Source organism: Rutidosis leptorrhynchoides, chromosome 8 (assembly GCF_046630445.1).
Source record: "Rutidosis leptorrhynchoides isolate AG116_Rl617_1_P2 chromosome 8, CSIRO_AGI_Rlap_v1, whole genome shotgun sequence".
Taxonomy (NCBI): Eukaryota; Viridiplantae; Streptophyta; class Magnoliopsida; order Asterales; family Asteraceae; genus Rutidosis; species Rutidosis leptorrhynchoides.
In genome coordinates this window covers 317,371,469-317,393,982 of record NC_092340.1, presented here as the reverse complement: position 1 = coordinate 317,393,982, position 22,514 = coordinate 317,371,469, and the positions used below count along the sequence as shown (strand labels likewise).

Below are 22,514 nucleotides of genomic sequence, written 5' to 3'. Positions count from 1 at the left end.
GGTTTTGCTATTCTGGAAAAGTCTTGGATGAACCTTCTGTAGTAACCAGCTAGTCCTAAAAACTGGCGTATGTGTTTCGGAGTTTTCGGGGTTTCCCACTTTTCAACAGTTTCTATCTTTGCCGGATCCACCTTAATACCTTCTTTGTTCACTATGTGACCGAGGAATTGAACTTCTTCCAACCAAAATGCACACTTTGAAAACTTAGCGTACAATTCTTCCTTCCTCAATACTTCTAACACCTTTCTCAAATGTTCACCGTGTTCTTGGTCATTCTTTGAGTAAATAAGTATGTCATCAATGAAAACAATGACAAACTTGTCAAGGTATGGTCCACACACTCGGTTCATAAGGTCCATGAACACAGCTGGTGCATTAGTTAAACCAAACGGCATGACCATAAACTCGTAATGACCGTAACGTGTTCTGAAAGCAGTCTTTGGAATATCATCTTCTTTCACCCGCATTTGATGATACCCGGAACGTAAGTCAATCTTTGAATAAACAGACGAGCCTTGTAGTTGATCAAATAAGTCGTCGATTCTCGGTAGTGGGTAGCGGTTCTTGATGGTAAGTTTGTTCAACTCTCGGTAGTCGATACACAACCTGAATGTACCATCTTTCTTCTTGACAAACAAAACAGGAGCTCCCCACGGTGATGTGCTTGGTCGAATGAAACCACGCTCTAAAAGTTCTTGTAATTGGCTTTGCAGTTCTTTCATCTCGCTGGGTGCGAGTCTGTAAGGAGCACGAGCTATTGGTGCAGCTCCTGGTACAAGATCTATTTGAAATTCAACGGATCGATGTGGGGGTAATCCCGGTAATTCTTTCGGAAATACATCGGGAAATTCTTTTGCAATGGGAACATCATTGATGCTCTTTTCTTCAGTTTGTACTTTCTCGACGTGTGCTAGAACAGCATAGCAACCTTTTCTTATTAGTTTTTGTGCCTTCAAATTACTAATAAGATGTAGCTTCGTGTTGCCCTTTTCTCCGTACACCATTAAGGGTTTTCCTTTTTCTCGTATAATGCGAATTGCATTTTTGTAACAAACGATCTCCGCTTTCACTTCTTTCAACCAGTCCATACCGATTATCACATCAAAACTCCCTAACTCTACTGGTATCAAATCAATCTTAAATGTTTCGCTAACCAGTTTAATTTCTCGATTCCGACATATATTATCTGCTGAAATTAATTTACCATTTGCTAATTCGAGTAAAAATTTACTATCCAAAGGCGTCAATGGACAACTTAATTTAGCACAAAAATCTCTACTCATATAGCTTCTATCCGCACCCGAATCAAATAAAACGTAAGCAGATTTATTGTCAATAAGAAACGTACCCGTAACAAGCTCCGGGTCTTCCTGTGCCTCTACCGCATTAATATTGAAAACTCTTCCACGGCCTTGTCCATTCGTGTTCTCCTGGTTCGGGCAATTTCTAATAATGTGGCCTGGTTTTCCACATTTATAACAAACTACATTGGCATAACTTGCTCCGACACTACTTGCTCCGCCATTACTCGTTCCGACACCATTTGTTCCTTTCGTTCTATTAACCCCTGGTCCGTAGACCTCACACTTCGCCGCGCTATGACCATTTCTTTTACACTTGTTGCAAAATTTGGTGCAGAACCCCGAGTGATTCTTTTCACACCTTTGGCATAGTTGCTTCTGATTGTTGTTGTTGTTGCGGTTATTATTGTTGTTGGGATGATTGTTGTAGTTGCTGTTGTTGTTGTTGTTGTTGTTGTTGTTGTTGGGCCGTTTGTTGTAGTTGCGATTGATGTTGCGATTGTTGGGATAATTGTTGCGATTATTGTTGTAATTGCTGTTGTTGTTGTATTGGTGATTCTTATCACCGTTTTCCTCCCACTTTCTTTTGACTTGCTTCACATTGGCCTCTTCAGCAGTCTGTTCTTTAATTCTTTCTTCAATCTGGTTCACTAGTTTGTGAGCCATTCTACATGCCTGTTGTATGGAGGCGGGCTCGTGTGAACTTATATCTTCTTGGATTCTTTCCGGTAATCCTTTCACAAACGCGTCGATCTTCTCTTCCTCATCTTCGAATGCTCCCGGACACAATAGGCACAATTCTGTGAATCGTCTTTCGTACGTGGTAATATCAAATCCTTGGGTTCGTAACCCTCTAAGTTCTGTCTTGAGCTTATTGACCTCGGTTCTGGGACGGTACTTCTCGTTCATCAAGTGCTTGAATGCTGACCACGGTAGTGCGTACGCATCATCTTGTCCCACTTGCTCTAGATAGGTATTCCACCATGTTAACGCAGAACCTGTGAAGGTATGCGTAGCGTACTTCACTTTGTCCTCTTCAGTACACTTACTTATGGCAAACACCGATTCAACCTTCTCGGTCCACCGTTTCAATCCGATCGGTCCTTCGGTTCCATCAAATTCCAAAGGTTTGCAGGCAGTGAATTCTTTGTAGGTGCATCCTACACGATTTCCTGTACTGCTAGATCTAAGGTTATTGTTGGTATGTAGCGCAGCCTGTACTGCGGCTATGTTTGAAGCTAGAAAAGTACGGAATTCCTCTTCATTCATATTCACGGTGTGTCGAGTAGTCGGTGCCATTTCCTTCAAAATAGTTAAATGGAACAAGTTAATCATACAGAATATTAAGAGTAGTTAATAGTATTTCGTAGCATAATATGAACTCATTTATAAAAGCTTTTTCTTCATATTAGCGTTTTATAAGTTTAAATTCGGGTAGTACCTACCCGTTAAGTTCATACTTAGTAGCTAATATACAATTCAACTACTACAATTCTATATGAAAAACTGATTGTAATAATATTTCGCGTTCAAACTTTTATACAATATTTTACAAACTTACAATACCGCTTATTTTACATAAAGCATGAAATATAGCACACAATAACTTTGATACAAGATAGTTGTGAAGACAATTCTAGCTAGTACACAAGTCGTTCGGCAAAGGCAATAAAGACACGTAATTCATACGTCCAGAAACAAGTCATGCATTCTGGTTTTACTAGGACTACTTCCCATCCTTGGTCTTGTGCAACATAACCGTTATGGCCGTTGATAAGACAGCGTGTTGTAACGTCATCAAAGGGACGAGGGTTACGTAATGTCCAACAGTCCCGTAATAATCTAAAAACCTCATTTCTTACCCCAATTACCGACTCCGTCACTTGTGGAAACGTTTTGTTTAATAGTTGTAGCCCGATGTTCTTGTTCTCACTTTGGTGAGAAGCGAACATTACTAATCCGTAAGCATAACATGCTTCTTTATGTTGCATGTTAGCCGCTTTTTCTAAATCACGAAGTCCAATATTCGGATATATTGAGTCAAAATAATTTCTTAACCCGTTGCGTAAAATAGCATTTGGGTTCCCCGCAATATATGCGTCAAAGTAAACACATCGTAACTTATGGGTTTCCCAATGTGATATCCCCCATCTTTCAAACGAAAGTCTCTTATAAACCAAGACATTCTTGGAACGTTCTTCGAATGTCTTACAAACTGATCTCGCCTTAAATAGTTGTGCCGAAGAATTCTGGCCGACTCTAGACAAGATTTCATCAATCATGTCTCCGGGTAGGTCTCTTAAAATATTGGGTTGTCTATCCATTTTGTGTTTTTAAACTGTAAAATAGACAAGAGTTAGATTCATAAAAAAAATACTTATTAATACAAGCAATTTTTACATATATCATAAAGCATAAGAACACTATATTACATATATTACACCACACGAATACAACTATCTTATTCCGACTCGCTCGTTTCTTCTTCTTCGGTTTTGGTTCGTTTTGCCAAGTTTCTAGGGATATATGATGTTCCCCTAATACGAGCCGTCGTTGTCCACATTGGTTTAGAAAAACCTGGTGGTTTAGAGGTTCCCGGGTCATTGTTACAACTTAAGGACTTCGGGGGTTGACGATACATATAAAGTTCATCGGGGTTGGAATTAGATTTCTCTATTTTTATGCCCTTTCCCTTATTATTTTCTTTTGCCTTTTTAAATTCAGTTGGGGTAATTTCTATAACATCATCGGAATTCTCGTCGGAATCCGATTCATCGGAGAATTGGTAATCCTCCCAATATTTTGCTTCCTTGGCGGAAACACCATTGACCATAATTAACTTTGGTCGGTTGGTTGAGGATTTTCTTTTACTTAACCGTTTTATTATTTCCCCCACCGGTTCTATTTCTTCATCCGGTTCCGATTCTTCTTCCGGTTCCGATTCTTCTTCCGGTTCCGACTCTTCTTCCGGTTCCTCTTCGGGAACTTGTGAATCAGTCCACAAATCATTCCAATTTACATTTGACTCTTCATTATTATTAGGTGAGTCAATGGGACTTGTTCTAGAGGTAGACATCTATCATATAATATCAAACACGTTAAGAGATTAATATATCACATAATATTCATATGTTAAAAATATATAGTTTCCAACAAAAATGTTAAGTAATCATTTTTAAAGAAAACACGGTCGAAGTCCAGACTCACTAATGCATCCTAACAAACTCGATAAGACACACTAATGCAAATTTTCTGGTTCTCTAAGACCAACGCTCGGATACCAACTGAAATGTCCCGTTCTTATTGATTAAAAACGTTCCATATTAATTGATTTCGTTGCGAGGTTTTGACCTCTATATGAGACGTTTTTCAAAGACTGCATTCATTTTTAAACAAACCATAACCTTTATTTCATCAATAAAGGTTTAAAAAGCTTTACGTAGATTATCAAATAATGATAATCTAAAATATCCTGTTTACACACGACCATTACATAATGGTTTACAATACAAATATGTTACAACAAAATAAGTTTCTTGAATGCAGTTTTTACACAATATCATACAAGCATGGACTCCAAATCTTGTCCTTATTTAAGTATGCGACAGCGGAAGCTCTTAATAATCACCTGAGAATAAACATGCTTAAAACGTCAACAAAAATGTTGGTGAGTTATAGGTTTAACCTATATATATCAAATCGTAACAATAGACCACAAGATTTCATATTTCAATACACATCCCATACATAGAGATAAAAATCATTCATATGGTGAACACCTGGTAACCGACAATAACAAGATGCATATATAAGAATATCCCCATCATTCCGGGACACCCTTCGGATATGATATAAATTTCGAAGTACTAAAGCATCCGGTACTTTGGATGGGGTTTGTTAGGCCCAATAGATCTATCTTTAGGATTCGCGTCAATTAGGGTGTCTGTTCCCTAATTCTTAGATTACCAGACTTAATAAAAAGGGGCATATTCGATTTCGATAATTCAACCATAGAATGTAGTTTCACGTACTTGTGTCTATTTTGTAAATCATTTATAAAACCTGCATGTATTCTCATCCCAAAAATATTAGATTTTAAAAGTGGGACTATAACTCACTTTCACAGATTTTTACTTCGTCGGGAAGTAAGACTTGGCCACTGGTTGATTCACGAACCTATAACAATATATACATATACATATATATCAAAGTATGTTCAAAATATATTTACAACACTTTTAATATATTTTGATGTTTTAAGTTTATTAAGTCAGCTGTCCTCGTTAGTAACCTACAACTAGTTGTCCATAGTTAGATGTACAGAAATAAATCGATAAATATTATCTTGAATCAATCCATGACCCAGTGTATACGTATCTCAGTATTGATCACAACTCAAACTATATATATTTTGGAATCAACCTCAACCCTGTATAGCTAACTCCAACATTCACATATAGAGTGTCTATGGTTGTTCCGAAATATATATAGATGTGTCGACATGATAGGTCGAAACATTGTATACGTGTCTATGGTATCTCAAGATTACATAATATATAATACAAGTTGATTAAGTTATGGTTGGAATAGATTTGTTACCAATTTTCACGTAGCTAAAATGAGAAAAATTATCCAATCTTGTTTTACCCATAACTTCTTCATTTTAAATCCGTTTTGAGTGAATCAAATTGCTATGGTTTCATATTGAACTCTATTTTATGAATCTAAACAAAAAAAGTATAGGTTTCTAGTCGGAAAAATAAGTTACAAGTCGTTTTTGTAAAGGTAGTCATTTCAGTCGAAAGAACGACGTCTAGATGACCATTTTAGAAAACATACTTCCACTTTGAGTTTAACCATAATTTTTGGATATAGTTTCATGTTCATAATAAAAATCATTTTCTCAGAATAACAACTTTTAAATCAAAGTTTATCATAGTTTTTAATTAACTAACCCAAAACAGCCCGCGGTGTTACTACGACGGCGTAAATCCGGTTTTACGGTGTTTTTCGTGTTTCCAGGTTTTAAATCATTAAGTTAGCATATCATATAGATATTGAACATGTGTTTAGTTGATTTTAAAAGTCAAGTTAGAAGGATTAACTTTTGTTTGCGAACAAGTTTAGAATTAACTAAACTATGTTCTAGTGATTACAAGTTTAAACCTTCGAATAAGATAGCTTTATATGTATGAATCAAATGATGTTATGAACATCATTACTACCTTAAGTTCCTTGGATGAACCTACTGGAAAATAGAAAAATGGATCTAGCTTCAATGGATCCTTGGATGGCTCAAAGTTCTTGAAGCAAAATCATGACACGAAAACAAGTTCAAGTAAGATCATCACTTGAAATAAGATTGTTATAGTTATAGAAATTGAACCAAAGTTTGAATATGATTATTACCTTGTATTAGAATGATAACCTACTGTAAGAAACAAAGATTTCTTGAGGTTGGATGATCACCTTACAAGATTGGAAGTGAGCTAGCAAACTTGAAAGTATTCTTGATTTTATGAAACTAGAACTTTTGGAATTTATGAAGAACACTTAGAACTTGAAGATAGAACTTGAGAGAGTTCAATTAGATGAAGAAAATTGAAGAATGAAAGTGTTTGTAGGTGTTTTTGGTCGTTGGTGTATGGATTAGATATAAAGGATATGTAATTTTGTTTTCATGTAAATAAGTCATGAATGATTACTCATATTTTTGTAATCTTATGAGATATTTCATGCTAGTTGCCAAATGATGGTTCCCACATGTGTTAGGTGACTCACATGGGCTGCTAAGAGCTGATCATTGGAGTGTATATACCAATAGTACATACATCTAAAAGCTGTGTATTGTACGAGTACGAATACGGGTGCATACGAGTAGAATTGTTGATGAAACTGAACGAGAATGTAATTGTAAGCATTTTTGTTAAGTAGAAGTATTTTGATAAGTGTATTGAAGTCTTTCAAAAGTGTATAAATACATATTAAAACACTACATGTATATACATTTTAACTGAGTCGTTAAGTCATCGTTAGTCGTTACATGTAAGTGTTGTTTTGAAACCTTTAGGTTAACGATCTTCTTAAATGTTGTTAACCCAATGTTTATAATATCAAAAGAGATTTTAAATTATTATATTATCAAGATATTATGATGTACGAATATCTCTTAATATGATATATATACATTAAATGTCGTTACAACGATAATCGTTACATATATGTCTCGTTTCAAAATCATTAAGTTAGTAGTCTTGTTTTTACATATGTAGTTCATTGTTAATATACTTAATGATATGTTTACTTATCATAATATCATGTTAACTATATATATAACCATATATATGTCATCATATAGTTTTTACAAGTTTTAACGTTCGTGAATCACCGGTCAACTTGGGTGGTCAATTGTCTATATGAAACCTATTTCAATTAATCAAGTCTTAACAAGTTTGATTGCTTAACATGTTGGAAACATTTAATCATATAAACATCAATCTCAATTAATATATATAAACATGGAAAAGTTCGGGTCACTACAGTGTCGGACCAGTAGCTTACCGACTTGAGTTACCTCAACAACTTGCGGCTGTACATAACACTTTCCACGTCTCGAATTTGAAGAAATGTTTTGCTAAAGAAGATCTCACTATTCCGTTAGATGAAATCCAAATCAACGAAAAACTTCAATTCATCGAAGAACCCGTCGAAATAATGGATCGTGAGGTTAAAAAACTTAAGCAAAACAAGATACCAATTGTTAAGGTTCGATGGAATGCTCGTAGAGGACCCGAGTTCACCTGGGAGCGTGAAGATCAGATGAAGAAGAAATACCCGCATCTATTTCCAGAAGATTCGTCAACACCTTCAACAGCTTAAAATTTCGGGACGAAATTTATTTAACGGGTAGGTACTGTAGTGACCCGAACTTTTCCATGTTTATATATATTAATTGAGATTGATATTTACATGATTAAATGTTTCCAACATGTTAAGCAATCAAACTTGTTAAGACTTGATTAATTGAAATATGTTTCATATAGACAATTGACCACCCAAGTTGACCGGTGATTCACGAACGTTAAAACTTGTAAAAACTATATGATGACATATATATGGATATATATATAGTTAACATAATACTATGATAAGTAAACATATCATTAAGTATATTAACAATGAACTACATATGTAAAAACAAGACTACTAACTTAATGATTTTTAAACGAGACATATATGTAACGATTATCGTTGTAAAGACATTTAATGTATATATATCATATTAAGAGATATTCATACATGATAATATCATGATAATATAATAATTTAAAATCTCATTTGATATTATAAACATTGGGTTAACAACATTTAACAAGATCGTTAACCTAAAGGTTTCAAAACAACACTTACATGTAACGACTAACGATGACTTAACGACTCAGTTAAAATGTATATACATGTAGTGTTTTAATATGTATTTATACACTTTTGAAAGACTTCAATACACTTATCAAAATACTTCTACTTAACAAAAATGCTTACAATTACATCCTCGTTCAGTTTCATCAACAATTCTACTCGTATGCACCCGTATTCGTACTCGTACAATACACAGCTTTTAGATGTATGTACTATTGGTATATACACTCCAATGATCAGCTCTTAGCAGCCCATGTGAGTCACCTAACACATATGGGAACCATCATTTGGCAACTAGCATGAAATATCTCATAAAATTACAAAAATATGAGTAATCATTCATGACTTATTTACATGAAAACAAAATCACATATCCTTTATATATAATCCATACACCAACGACCAAAAACACCTACAAACACTTTCATTCTTCAATTTTCTTCATCTAATTGATCTCTCTCAAGTTCTATCTTCAAGTTCTAAGTGTTCTTCATATATTCTACAAGTTCTAGTTACATAAAATCAAGAATACTTTCAAGTTTGCTAGCTCACTTCCAATCTTGTAAGGTGATCATCCAACCTCAAGAAATCTTTGTTTCTTACAGTAGGTTATTATTCTAATACAAGGTAATAATCATATTCAAACTTTGGTTCAATTTCTATAACTATAACAATCTTATTTCAAGTGATGATCATACTTGAACTTGTTTTCGTGTCATGATTCTGCTTCAAGAACTTCGAGCCATCCAAGGATCCGTTGAAGCTAGATCCATTTTTCTCTTTTCCAGTAGGTTTATCCAAGGAACTTAAGGTAGTAATGATGTTCATAACATCATTCGATTCATACATATAAAGCTATCTTATTCGAAGGTTTAAACTTGTAATCACTAGAACATAGTTTAGTTAATTCTAAACTTGTTCGCAAACAAAAGTTAATCCTTCTAACTTGACTTTTAAAATCAACTAAACACATGTTCTATATCTATATGATATTCTAACTTAATGATTTAAAACCTGGAAACACGAAAAACACCGTAAAACCGGATTTACGCCGTCGTAGTAACACCGCGGGCTGTTTTGGGTTAGTTAATTAAAAACTATGATAAACTTTCATTTAAAAGTTGTTATTCTGAGAAAATGATTTTTATTATGAACATGAAACTATATCCAAAAATTATGGTTAAACTCAAAGTGGAAGTATGTTTTCTAAAATGGTCACCTAGACGTCGTTCTTTCGACTGAAATGACTACCTTTACAAAAACGACTTGTAACTTATTTTTCTGACTATAAACCTATACTTTTTCTGTTTAGATTCATAAAATAGAGTTCAATATGAAACCATAGCAATTTGATTCACTCAAAACGGATTTAAAATGAAGAAGTTATGGGTAAAACAAGATTGGATAATTTTTCTCATTTTAGCTACGTGAAAATTGGTAACAAATCTATTCCAACCATAACTTAATCAACTTGTATTGTATATTATGTAATCTTGAGATACCATAGACACGTATACAATGTTTCGACCTATCATGTCGACACATCTATATATATTTCGGAACAACCATAGACACTCTATATGTGAATGTTGGAGTTAGCTATACAGGGTTGAGGTTGATTCCAAAATATATATAGTTTGAGTTGTGATCAATACTGAGATACGTATACACTGGGTCGTGGATTGATTCAAGATAATATTTATCAATTTATTTCTGTACATCTAACTGTGGACAACTAGTTGTAGGTTACTAACGAGGACAGCTGACTTAATAAACTTAAAACATCAAAATATATTAAAAGTATTGTAAATATATTTTGAACATACTTTGATATATATGTATATATTGTTATAGGTTCGTGAATCAACCAGTGGCCAAGTCTTACTTCCCGACGAAGTAAAAATCTGTGAAAGTGAGTTATAGTCCCACTTTTAAAATCTAATATTTTTGGGATGAGAATACATGCAGGTTTTATAAATGATTTACAAAATAGACACAAGAACGTGAAACTACATTCTATGGTTGAATTATCGAAATCGAATATGCCCCTTTTTATTAAGTCTGGTAATCTAAGAATTAGGGAACAGACACCCTAATTGACGCGAATCCTAAAGATAGATCTATTGGGCCTAACAAACCCCATCCAAAGTACCGGATGCTTTAGTACTTCGAAATTTATATCATATCCGAAGGGTGTCCCGGAATGATGGGGATATTCTTATATATGCATCTTGTTAATGTCGGTTACCAGGTGTTCACCATATGAATGATTTTTATCTCCATGTATGGGATGTGTATTGAAACATGAAATCTTGTGGTCTATTGTTACGATTTGATATATAGAGGTTAAACCTATAACTCACCAACATTTTTGTTGACGTTTAAAGCATGTTTATTCTCAGGTGAATATTAAGAGCTTCCGCTGTTGCATACTAAAATAAGGACAAGATTTGGAGTCCATGTTTGTATGATACTGTGTAAAAACTGCATTCAAGAAACTGATTTCGATGTAACATATTTGTATTGTAAACCATTATGTAATGGTCGTGTGTAAACAGGATATTTTAGATTATCATTATTTGATAATCTACGTAAAGCTTTTTAAACCTTTATTTATGAAATAAAGGTTATGGTTTGTTTTAAAAATGAATGCAGTCTTTGAAAAACGTCTCATATAGAGGTCAAAACCTCGCAACGAAATCAATTAATATGGAACGTTTTTAATCAATAAGAACGGGACATTTCAATATGCATCAAGGATGAGAACCATGATGAACATCAAGCACCAAGACCACCGGAACCCTTTTAAACTTACTGTTTCTGTCCAAAAGCTACTGATCTGATGTTTCTGTAACAGACCAGTAGACTGTTCTAACCTTGATTTTTAGATAGAACTTTTTGAGTAGATAACTTTTCATATAGGACTCGTCTTAATCCGAGTTACGGTTTAGGATTTATGGCCCTCCGATCGTCACTATGTCCTTTAACGTTGTGCAGAAATTTCTGACCTACTCGCACTTAGACCGTCGCCACGGTCAAACGAAGACGAGTTTGCTTCTAGAATTTTTACCACACTTAAGGGACTCATAGACGGAGCCATGACCACTAGTCTCACCTTAATTCAGTAAGGGTAGAGGCCGTGGTGACTGACTGAAGTCAGACTTTGTTTTAAACTACTTTCATAAACGAAACCTACTTTACGCGTTTTGTTTAATGATGAATAATGATGACCCTTAAGACCTTAATTACATACTTTTAAACCTATTAAGATGATTTACTGACTTAGTACTATTTGACTTAGGTTGAGGACTTCGGACCGATTACTTGCACACCTTTTCCGAACCGACTTTACGACTACATTATCATTGTGAGTTATAGCATTCCCTTTTTACTTTAAACTTATTTTGGGAACTGAGAATACATGCGGATTTTATGTTTTACATACTAGGCACGAGTACTTAAACTTATATATGTGTGGGTTATACAACGGCATAAACATTCCCTTTAGCTCGGTAACGTTTAATCATTGGTTTTTGAACCGTGAACGCGAATCTTAGATATGGATCCATAGGGTTTGACATCCCCACTCGGGCTAGTAGCGCTAGCATTTAATGAGTGTTTAATACTTCGTAGACATACGCACTTGCCAAGTGTACTTTCAGGGGGTATAAATGTTAAGTTAGTTACCAAGTGCCCACGGTTAACATATACTTTATCATACTGTTTTGAAACGCTCTTTGTAGCACTGAAATCTCGTGGCCTACCTTACATACTGTTATACTTAAACTATAGCTCACCAACCTTTGTATTGACGTTTTTAAGCATGTTTTTCTCAGGTGCTTGAGGTTAGCTTCCGTCGTGTACTAGTTTGTGCTGTAGACACCCGCTGCTTAGAGTTGTCAACGCATGAACTACTTTACTTTGCATTCAAACATTTGTACTTTTGAATTATGACTTGTAACGACCTTTGTGGTCACATACACTTATTTATTGCTTCTACTTAGTGAAGCATACTTTTGGATTGTAAAACTTTCGATGTTGGTTTGACATCACTTTTAATTATGAATGCAAACTCTTTTTGAAAACGCATATAGTACTTAACCTTGTAATGATCCTGTTGTTGATGGTCCGTACATGATGATTTGGTACGGGGCGTCACAAAAGGAGGCTTCACCAAATTTATGGCACCAGAGACTCGGTCACATGAGTGAGAAAGGGTTGTCTACCCTAATAAAGAAGAAGCTTATCAATGTAGATAAGGATGCTGCGCTAGATCCTTGCAATCATTGTTTATTTGGTAAGCAGCATAGAGTCTCGTTTAATTCCTCTTCAACGAGAAGATCAGAGTTACTCAGTCTGGTACACTCTGATGTTTGCGGTCCCTTAGAGGTTGAATCAATTGGCGGCAATCGATACTTTCTGACGTTTATCGATGATACTTCTCGAAAGGTGTGGGTATATTTCTTACGGACGAAGGACCAGGTGTTCGATTACTTCAAACAGTTCCATGTCATGGTAGAACGTGAGACAGGAAAGAAGTTAAAGTGTCTTCGATCCGACAACGGCGGTGAATACTCTTCCAGGCAGTTCGATGCCTATTACAGATCATATGGCATCCGACACGAGAAGACGGTCCCACGTACCCCTCAACACAATGGTATAGCAGAAAGAATAAACCGAACAATCATGGAACGTGTTCGGAGCATGCTCAGTATGGCTAAGCTGCCAAAGCCATTCTGGGGAGAAGCAGTCAGAGCCGCATATTACTTGATCAACCGATCTCCATCAGTACCACTGAATTTTGAAGCTCCTGAGAAACTTTGGTCTGGAAAGGATCCATCATACTCTCACTTAAGAGTATTTGGATGTTTGGCGTACGCACATGTATCCAAGGAGCTCAGGCAGAAGCTGGATGCAAGGACCACTCCATGCATATTCATAGGCTATGGAGATGAAGAATTTGGATACAGATTATGGGATCCAAAGGAGAAAAAGGTGATCAGAAGTAGGGACGTGGTGTTCCATGAAAGCCAGACAATAGAAGATATTGAAAAGCCCACAATATCTCAGAAGTCAAATGTTGCTGCTCAGGTGCCAGAGGCAACAAAGGAATCATTCATGAGAAATGAATTTTCAGTGCATGAAGAAATGCCAGAAGTAGAAGATAATGAGGAAAATAACGGTGATGAGCAGGGGGAGCCACAACCCCATCTGTCAGACGTTCCAGCACCATCACAAGGTCAAGATGATGGTGGATCTCCTCAAAATATTTCAGAAGTTCGTAGATCTGAACGAAGCCGGATTCCATCGAGTAGATATCCAGAATCCGAGTACCTTCTACTTACTGAAGATGGAGAACCAAAGAGTTTTCATGAAGCAGTATCTCATAAGGACAAAGAAAAATGGTTGCTCGCAATGCAAGATGAGATGGATTCTCTGCAGAAAAATCAAACTTATGATATTGTAGAACTTCCACGCGGGAAGAAGGCACTGAAAAACAAATGGGTGTTCAAGCTGAAAAAGGATGGTAGTGGAAAAGTGGTGAAATACAAAGCACGGCTTGTAGTCAAAGGATTCCAACAGAAGAAAGGGATTGATTTTGACGAGATATTTTCACCAGTAGTCAAGATGACTTCAATTAGAGTCATACTTGGATTGATCACAAGTATGAACTTGGAGCTTGAACAGATGGATGTAAAGACAGCTTTTCTTCATGGAGATTTACATGAAGAAATTTACATGGAGCATCCAGAAGGTTTTGAGGTTTCAGGAGATAACCTCGTATGCAAGTTGAAGAAAAGTTTGTACGGTTTGAAGCAGGCACCTAGGCAGTGGTACAAGAAGTTTGACTCGTGCATGGTGAGTCAAGGGTACAAGAAAACTGCAGCAGATGAATGTGTCTACATTCAGAAGTTTTCTGAAGGAAATTTCGTTGCTCTTCTACTATATGTAGACGATATTTTGATCGTAGGGAAAGACGCAACGAAGATCAACCAGCTGAAGAATGAACTCTCGAAGTCTTTTGACATGAAAGACTTAGGACAGGCTCAACAGATTTTGGGAATGCAGATAACCCGAGACAGGAAGAATAAAAGGTTATGGCTATCTCAGGAGAAGTATATTGAACGAGTGCTTTCACGTTTCAATATGAACAATGCCAAACCTGTTAGCATTCCATTAGCCAACCATTTCAAGTTAAGCAAGAGTTCTTGTCCCTCATCCAAGGAAGAGATCGGGGAGATGTCTTCAGTACCATATGCTTCAGCAGTTGGAAGTTTGATGTATGCAATGGTGTGTACAAGGCCCGATATTGCTCATGCAGTGGGAACGGTGAGTCGTTTTCTCTCGAACCCTGGGAAAGAGCATTGGAATGCGGTAAAATGGATTCTCAGATATCTTAAGGGTACAACGAATCTATGTCTTTGTTACGGGGGAGCTGATCCAATCTTGGAAGGCTATACAGATGCGGATATGGCCGGAGATCCTGATAGTAGGAAATCTACTTCAGGATTCATTTACACTTTTGCAGGAGGAGCTGTTTCATGGCAGTCAAGACTACAAAAGTGTGTTGCATTATCCACAACTGAAACAGAGTATATTGCTGCCGCAGAAGCTGGAAAAGAAATGTTGTGGTTAAAGCGTTATCTCCAAGAATTTGGAATCAAGCAAAAGGAGTACAAGGTACATTGTGACAGTCAGAGTGCTCTAGATTTGAGCAAGAACTCCATGTACCATTCCCGTACAAAACATATTGATATTTGCTATCATTGGATACGCGAGGTAATTGATCGACAACTGTTGAGACTAGTGAAGATCCATACAAAGGAGAATCCTGCGGATATGTTAACAAAGGTGGTGACTCGAGAGAAGTTGGAGTTATGCAGAGACATAACTGGAATGTTTGTGGATTCGGCTGGAGGGGGAGAATTGAAGATTTTCAGCCTACAATCTAGAAGCTCGCCTTCTAGATATTCAAAGTAGGCAACCTTGACAACTCATATGGAAGTAGCAAAGTTGATAACGATGACGGCCGCCAACCTTCTCCGTTCACACCATTCCACCGCCATAGAATTTTTACTATAAATAGAGGTGCAAACCTTAGTTGTAAATCATCCAAATCACTCAGAGAAGTGTAATCACAACCTAGATAGTGTGTGTGAGTTTGAGAGTTTTTTTTTTTTTTAAGAGTTTTGTCATACTCTGTAAATATATTCTTGTGAGTAATAGAGTTGTTTTTCTCTCAAATTTGTATCTCCCAACGTCCAGGCGATCCCCTCTTCCTAACAGAAATTGAGTAGTAATTCGTTACCAAAATTTTCATTTGTAAATCATAAACATGCTTTAAATATTAGATCATATTTTACAATGTTATTATATATACAAAGTGCATTTGTTTACCTCATAATTAATAGGTTTAGGCGTTTAAGCACAAAATGCGGGGAGTTTATGCACCAAATGCGGATCCCCTCCCAGAAAGATAAATAACGCGAAATAATATACCTTCTGATGCTTCATGTAAAATCCAGTATTTTAATTAACAAATAATAAGTGTCTGTTAAGATTTGCAGTGTCAAGAATCTCCACTTTGCTTATTAGTTACTCCGTATTACGCAATATTAATTTAAACGATAAATATGAATATATGCTTGATCAAATGTAATACTCCGTAATCAGTATTATAGTCGACTTTATTCATTTCTTGTGTATTTTTTATATTTGAATATGTTCAATTCAAACACACTTCTACGAAAGGGTTTATCACCAAAAAGTCCATTTTTCGAACTTTTTTGCTTGAGAGCCCAAAAAAAAAATTGCCAATTTGCCCTTGCAAGGAGCAAGGTGCATCTTGATCCCTTGCGCCCTGCGTCCTTGCGACCTTGGTTCCACCTGAAAGCAAAACGCAAGGTGCCTCTTGCTCCCTTGCTTTCAGGTGAAAGCAAGGACACAAGGTGCATCTTGCTCCCTTGCTTCCACCTAGTAGCAAAGTGTTTTGCTCCTTGCTCCTTACTCTCAGGGGGAAGCAAGGGAGCAAGAGGCACCTTGCGTCTTTACTTCCACCTAGGAGCAAGGAGCAAGATGCAGCTTGCGTCCTTGCTTCCACCTAGGAGCAAGGGAGCAAGATGCACCTTGCTCCTTGCTCTCAAGTGAAACTAAGGTCGCAAGGACGCAAGGCGCAAGGGAGCAAGAGACATCTTGCTCCTTGCGATGGCAAATTGACAATTTTTATTTTTTTTGGTCTCTCACGCAAATAAGTTTAAAAAAATGAGCTTTTTAGCGATAATCCCTTATACGAAATTTAGCAAATAAGGTTTGTTAGGAGAATTGTTGAAATTTAATAAGTAAAACTAGTTGTTTAACCCTCGCTTCGTGCCGGGGGTTCGGTTCTCAATGTATTTTATTGCGTTTAGTTTGTAAAATTATTTAGTGGCTAAAGAATGATGTCGGTGAAGCGCAACTCGAGTCGAACTAAAAGGTATAACCCGTGAAAGATTTAAATGTTATTTTAAATTAACAATATATGTCCATCTCCGCGTTTAGCTATGTAATTATCGACTTTTAAAAATTTAACGCAAAATCAACGTGTATGAAAAGTACCCCAATTTTTTAGCTTTTTTTAAAAAAACGTCCGTTTTGCGTATAGTTAGTGACATTGTGTTCCTAAAATTATTTCGAGTTTAACGATGGTATCGGAAAAATTTAACTCGTTGCGAGCGAGAAGATATGACCCGTTAAATATTTGGGTGAAGTTTATTTAAGATTTTTTTATGAAAATGGTTATTTGACACTTTACCACCTGTTTGGGGGGTCGATTTAAATATTCGAAAAAAGTGTGGGAGTCTTGTAGTGAAATTTAATTAGAATTTAAAAAAAAATGAAATAACGAAAATGCCCTTAATTACTATTCACCATTTTTGTCTATTAGATAAAAAAATATAAATATAAATATAAATATAAATATAAATATAAATATAAATATAAATGTGTCAAGCACCCGACCAGACCCGTATCTACCAACCAAATGACTCGTCAAATTGGTGTGCTGTTTGACTATGTTCGTGTAGACAGTTGGTTAGCATACGAGATTGCCCATCTACTTTTATGACTTGGCATGTTCGCCCCTTTATGTTGTTATTTGACTATATATATATATATATATATATATATATATATATATATATATATATATATATATATATATATATATATATATATATATACACACACACACACATAGTAGAGGGATTAAATGAGAACTTTTTTTGTGTGAGAACCCCGAGAACTCAAAAATACACTGAAATTCGAGCAAAAAAGAAAAATTCGAGCAAAAAAAAGGAAATTCGAGCAAAAAAAAGAGAAATTCGAGCAAAAATGGGACACGGGTGAACAAAAAAAGAGCAATTCGAGAAGAAAAAAAAAATGGGACAAGGGCGAACAAAAAATGAGCAATTCGAACAAAAACCGTGATATTCGAACAAAAAAAAGGCGGGCGAACAAATTTGTGTTCTACATTTTTGATAGTCGAACAAAAAAATGTAGAACATACGGGTAGTCGAACAAAATTACTGATATTCGAACAAAAATGTGTTCTACATTTTGAAATTCGAACAATTTTTTTTTTTGCTCGACTATGAATTTTTTGTTCGTCCATGTTTTTGATTTTTTGCTCGAATTTCTTTTTTTCTCGCCCGTGCACCTTTTTTGCTCGAATTTCAATGTATTTGAAGTGTTTTTAGAATTCCTAGAGTTCTTACACTAAAAAGTTCTTGCTGGATCATATATATATATATATATATATATATATATATATATATATATATATATATATATATATATATATATATATATATATATATATATATATATATATATATATATATATATATATATCTGTAACCATTAGTTCTCTTATTATAGACAATCTATACATATCATAGAAAAATTCATATACACAAATCAAATTCTTTAATAAGTTAAAATTAGAACGAAGAAACATAGAAGAAAATATAAAGATATAACTTCTTGAGTATGACATTCTATATGTTAATTGGCTATGCAAGACCATAATGATCAAATGTAATACACTGATATCAGCATGATTTAGACCGTAAGATTTATGTGTCTATAACTATTATTTCATTAAAAAGGGTAATATAAACATGCAAAAAATCGATAATCATAATCAAAACATAAATATAAAGTTACTTAAAATTAAATTAAAATTGGTGACTAATGTCATTTTAAACTTAAAACTTTTTAATCTGAACTCTATTATAAATGAGTAGTTATCAATTAATACTTACAAAATTATTTTTCTATAAATATCTTAACAAGATTTGAAGTATTATAAAAACAAGTTTTTACAATTTGACATAATCTTTACATTGTAAAGATTAAGAATCATAAGTGACTGATATCAAACTCGAAGCATCATATTTGCAATATTCTATTCTCCCTCCATGTATAAGTACCCCAAATCGTTTTGGAAATATAAATTTAAACGGTCAAATAAAATTAAAAACCGCAACTTTGCCTCTCATTTAACCGTATCTCCAAATCGCTTCTAGACCTCTCTTTTATTTTCCTTTATTAATTGCTTCGTATTATTTAAAATCAAAACAAATATATTTAATTGAATAATTGTATTTCTTCCTCTGAATTCATTTTTTTTCGAAATAATATTGTTTATGGCACGTAGTTTCTTGGAGACAGAAGTTTCAGATTTATGCGTTGGAAAGCCACCGTTAACGTCGTTACCGGTCACCGCAACCGTCGCTGACGCCGTTTCTGCATTGAAAAAATCCGGTGATATTAATGTAAGTATATGGAGCTGTAATCATTCCGATTGTAATGAAAACGACGTCGTTACGTGTCGGTCTGTTGGCAAGATATGTATGGTTGATGTAATTGGTTTTATTTCTAAACAAGAGAATATTACTCGTCCTTTTGAAGCTCTTGAAACGACGAGTGTTTTGGATATCCTTCCGAAACAGTTAGGGCAAATTAAGCATCTGGAATCGAATTCGAGGTTAGTTACGTTAATTCCTTTTATTTAAATTTCAATTTGTTGATTGTATTTTTGTGTAGTGTATTTATTTATAATTTGATTTGATTGATGTTTGGTAATTTTATAATGTGTTTTGATGTTTGATTTCATCGGTATATGAAAATGATATTAGCTGGCTATTTTTGATTTTTTTTTTTTTTTTTTATCACTTATTCTTTAGAAAATTGCTTCAATATAGACTGTGTATATTTTCTATATTGTCTACTACTATTATACGGAGTATTATAATCTAGGATTAGATTCTTACGGATATTTATATTCTGTTACTCCGTACTTAATATATACTCCGTAACATATACTCCGTAATTTTAATATGATGTTTGAGGTCACACCAAGGTTGAAAATTACGCCAAAACGGGTCAAGACGAGCGGACCTTAAAACGTCGAGACGGGGTTGAGACGAACGTTGACTTTTATATACATATACACATATTTTAAAGTCAAAAAATCTTCGTTGACCAGTTTATACCTATAAGCGAAATTATCAATAATATAATAAAAATAAATAAAACAAACATAACGCCAATTTTGATCGATTTGACCGACTTTTGACTGATTTTAACTGGATTTTTTACTTTTGACCGGCGTTGACCCGACCTATTTCGCATTTGTCCCGACTTTTGAACGTTGACCGACTTATTAGACGACGGGGCGGGGTCGAGACCGACTAGTCATCAAAACTTCGCAACGGACGCAACTACAACACTGGGTCACACATGTTCTTACGTTTTTTTTGGACATCAGTTTGGGATCACCCAGGGGGACTAAACCACTCACGCGTTCATCTCCCGTAGTTGCATAACCCGCCCCCAACTACTGCCCTGGTTTTCACCAATCCAAGGGCATGGCCGGTAAAACTCCCCTCCCCGCTGCCCCTGATCTAAGCGAAAGGCGACCTGGGTGGATACTTCAGGTCAGAGATAACATTGAGTGCAAAGCGGAGTCGAACTCCAGACCTCTTGATAAGAGAGGCAGGTCACCACCAGTTTACCAGTTGAGCTACAATTCAATGTTCTTACGTATTTTTAAATGATACTCCGTAATCAAGTAGTACTACGTATTTTTCATATATGTTCTCATATGAACCTAAACCTTATCATACTTAATAAGCATGAGTATTCACTTGTGATTTTTCTTTTCTAGTTTTCGGTTAAACCTCTTGCTTATGAATTATTTTGCCAAATTGACTATGAAATGCCATATATGATGTTGTGAGATCTATATCTGAAAAATGATCTACTGATTTCTTAGTTGGCATTCATGGAGTTAACTAATACATAACATATTGTTTCTTTACTATTATCAAACGATCCATTGATTTTTCGTTATGTTTTGTTTCGTTTCACCAGTTTGTTAGAAGCAATAGATTGCATACTCGAAGGGGCTCAGAATTTGGTCATACCCGTACAAACGACTACAAGATCAAATCAACGAAAAAAACTTGTCAACCCATCTACTCTAATTACTAATACTACACTTCACAATGGTAAACAATTCTGTTGGCTTACTCGAGAAGATATAATTCGATTCATTCTAAATTCAGTTAATGTGTTCTCCCCAATACCCACATTCACAATCGAATCACTCAACATAATCAATACTAATATACTAATTGCCTACTACGACGACCTTGCATATTCTGTATTACCCTTGATCACTCAATCCCATTTAAAACAAACTTCTATAGCGGTTGTTAACAAAGACAACACGTTGATAGGTGAAATTTCCCCTTTCGCCCTTTCTTGTTGCGATGAAACCATCACAGCCGCCATCATCACTCTATCTGCGGGTGAGCTCATGGCCTACCTCGACTACAGTGGCCCACATGAGGATTTGGTCAAATTAGTCAAAATGAGGTTGAAAGAAAGAAACTTGACTGCCATGTTGGAGTTAATGGACGATGATAATAAGTCTTTATCTTCTTGTTCTTCGTCTTCAAGTTCAGATGATGAGTTTGGGGTGGGGAAGAATGGTGGTATGGGGCGGAGTTATCCAGGAAGGCGGTCAGAGGCGATTGTTTGCAACCCTTGGAACACATTGATGGCGGTTATGGTGCAAATGATTGCTCATCGTGTTAGTTATGCTTGGGTTGTTAAAGAAGATTATGGTTTGGTTGGAATTATTACTTTTACGGAGATTTTGAGGCAATTTCGGAGCGTTGTTGGTTCGTGGAGTAAAAGTGAGGAAGAGAATACAAAGATTCAATAACAAAAGTTTTGGTATAAGTTGTGATTATAATTATATTGTCATATACATTTTTTGTTATATTCTTTTTGTTACAAGGATTGGCACATTGAATTATGATTGTCTGATACAATTTATGAAAGCTTATCAACTAAGAATTTGAAAAGGTAGATCATTAGTAAACTACACTACAGAGATTCATTGGTTACAAAGTAGAGTATTAGTTCTTTGTTGTGGAATATAAATGACAGGCATATACAATAAAGTTTAGGTTATTAAATAATTTGAACAAAAACATAAAGGATTATGACAATTTGTTAAAGAAAATATTGTAAAAGTTTCCAACGCAATGCGTATGGGTCATGACCATTCGCAAGTCGTTGGCCACATTGTTGTCGTCTTGCGACTTGTTGTGAGAGATAAGAAAATACTTTTATTCCATTATTTTGAAACAGGCGTACATAACAGACGTCCATTTAATATATCAATTCCCTACGAGGTAAATACAAACCGTTATTGTTAAGGTAGTTAAAAACGGAATAATT

General features: G+C 35.2%; 1 protein-coding gene across 1 annotated transcript; it reads left to right on the top strand.

The window, feature by feature from the left end:
- Nucleotides 1-19,405: 19,405 nt before the first annotated feature.
- On the top strand, nucleotides 19,406-21,993 carry LOC139861187 (CBS domain-containing protein CBSX5-like). Its single transcript, XM_071849490.1, has 2 exons — nucleotides 19,406-19,746; nucleotides 21,135-21,993. Exons 1-2 carry the CDS (start codon nucleotides 19,406-19,408, stop codon nucleotides 21,991-21,993), a joined length of 1,200 nt encoding a protein of 399 aa, XP_071705591.1.
- The last annotated feature ends 521 nt before the right edge of the window (nucleotides 21,994-22,514 follow it).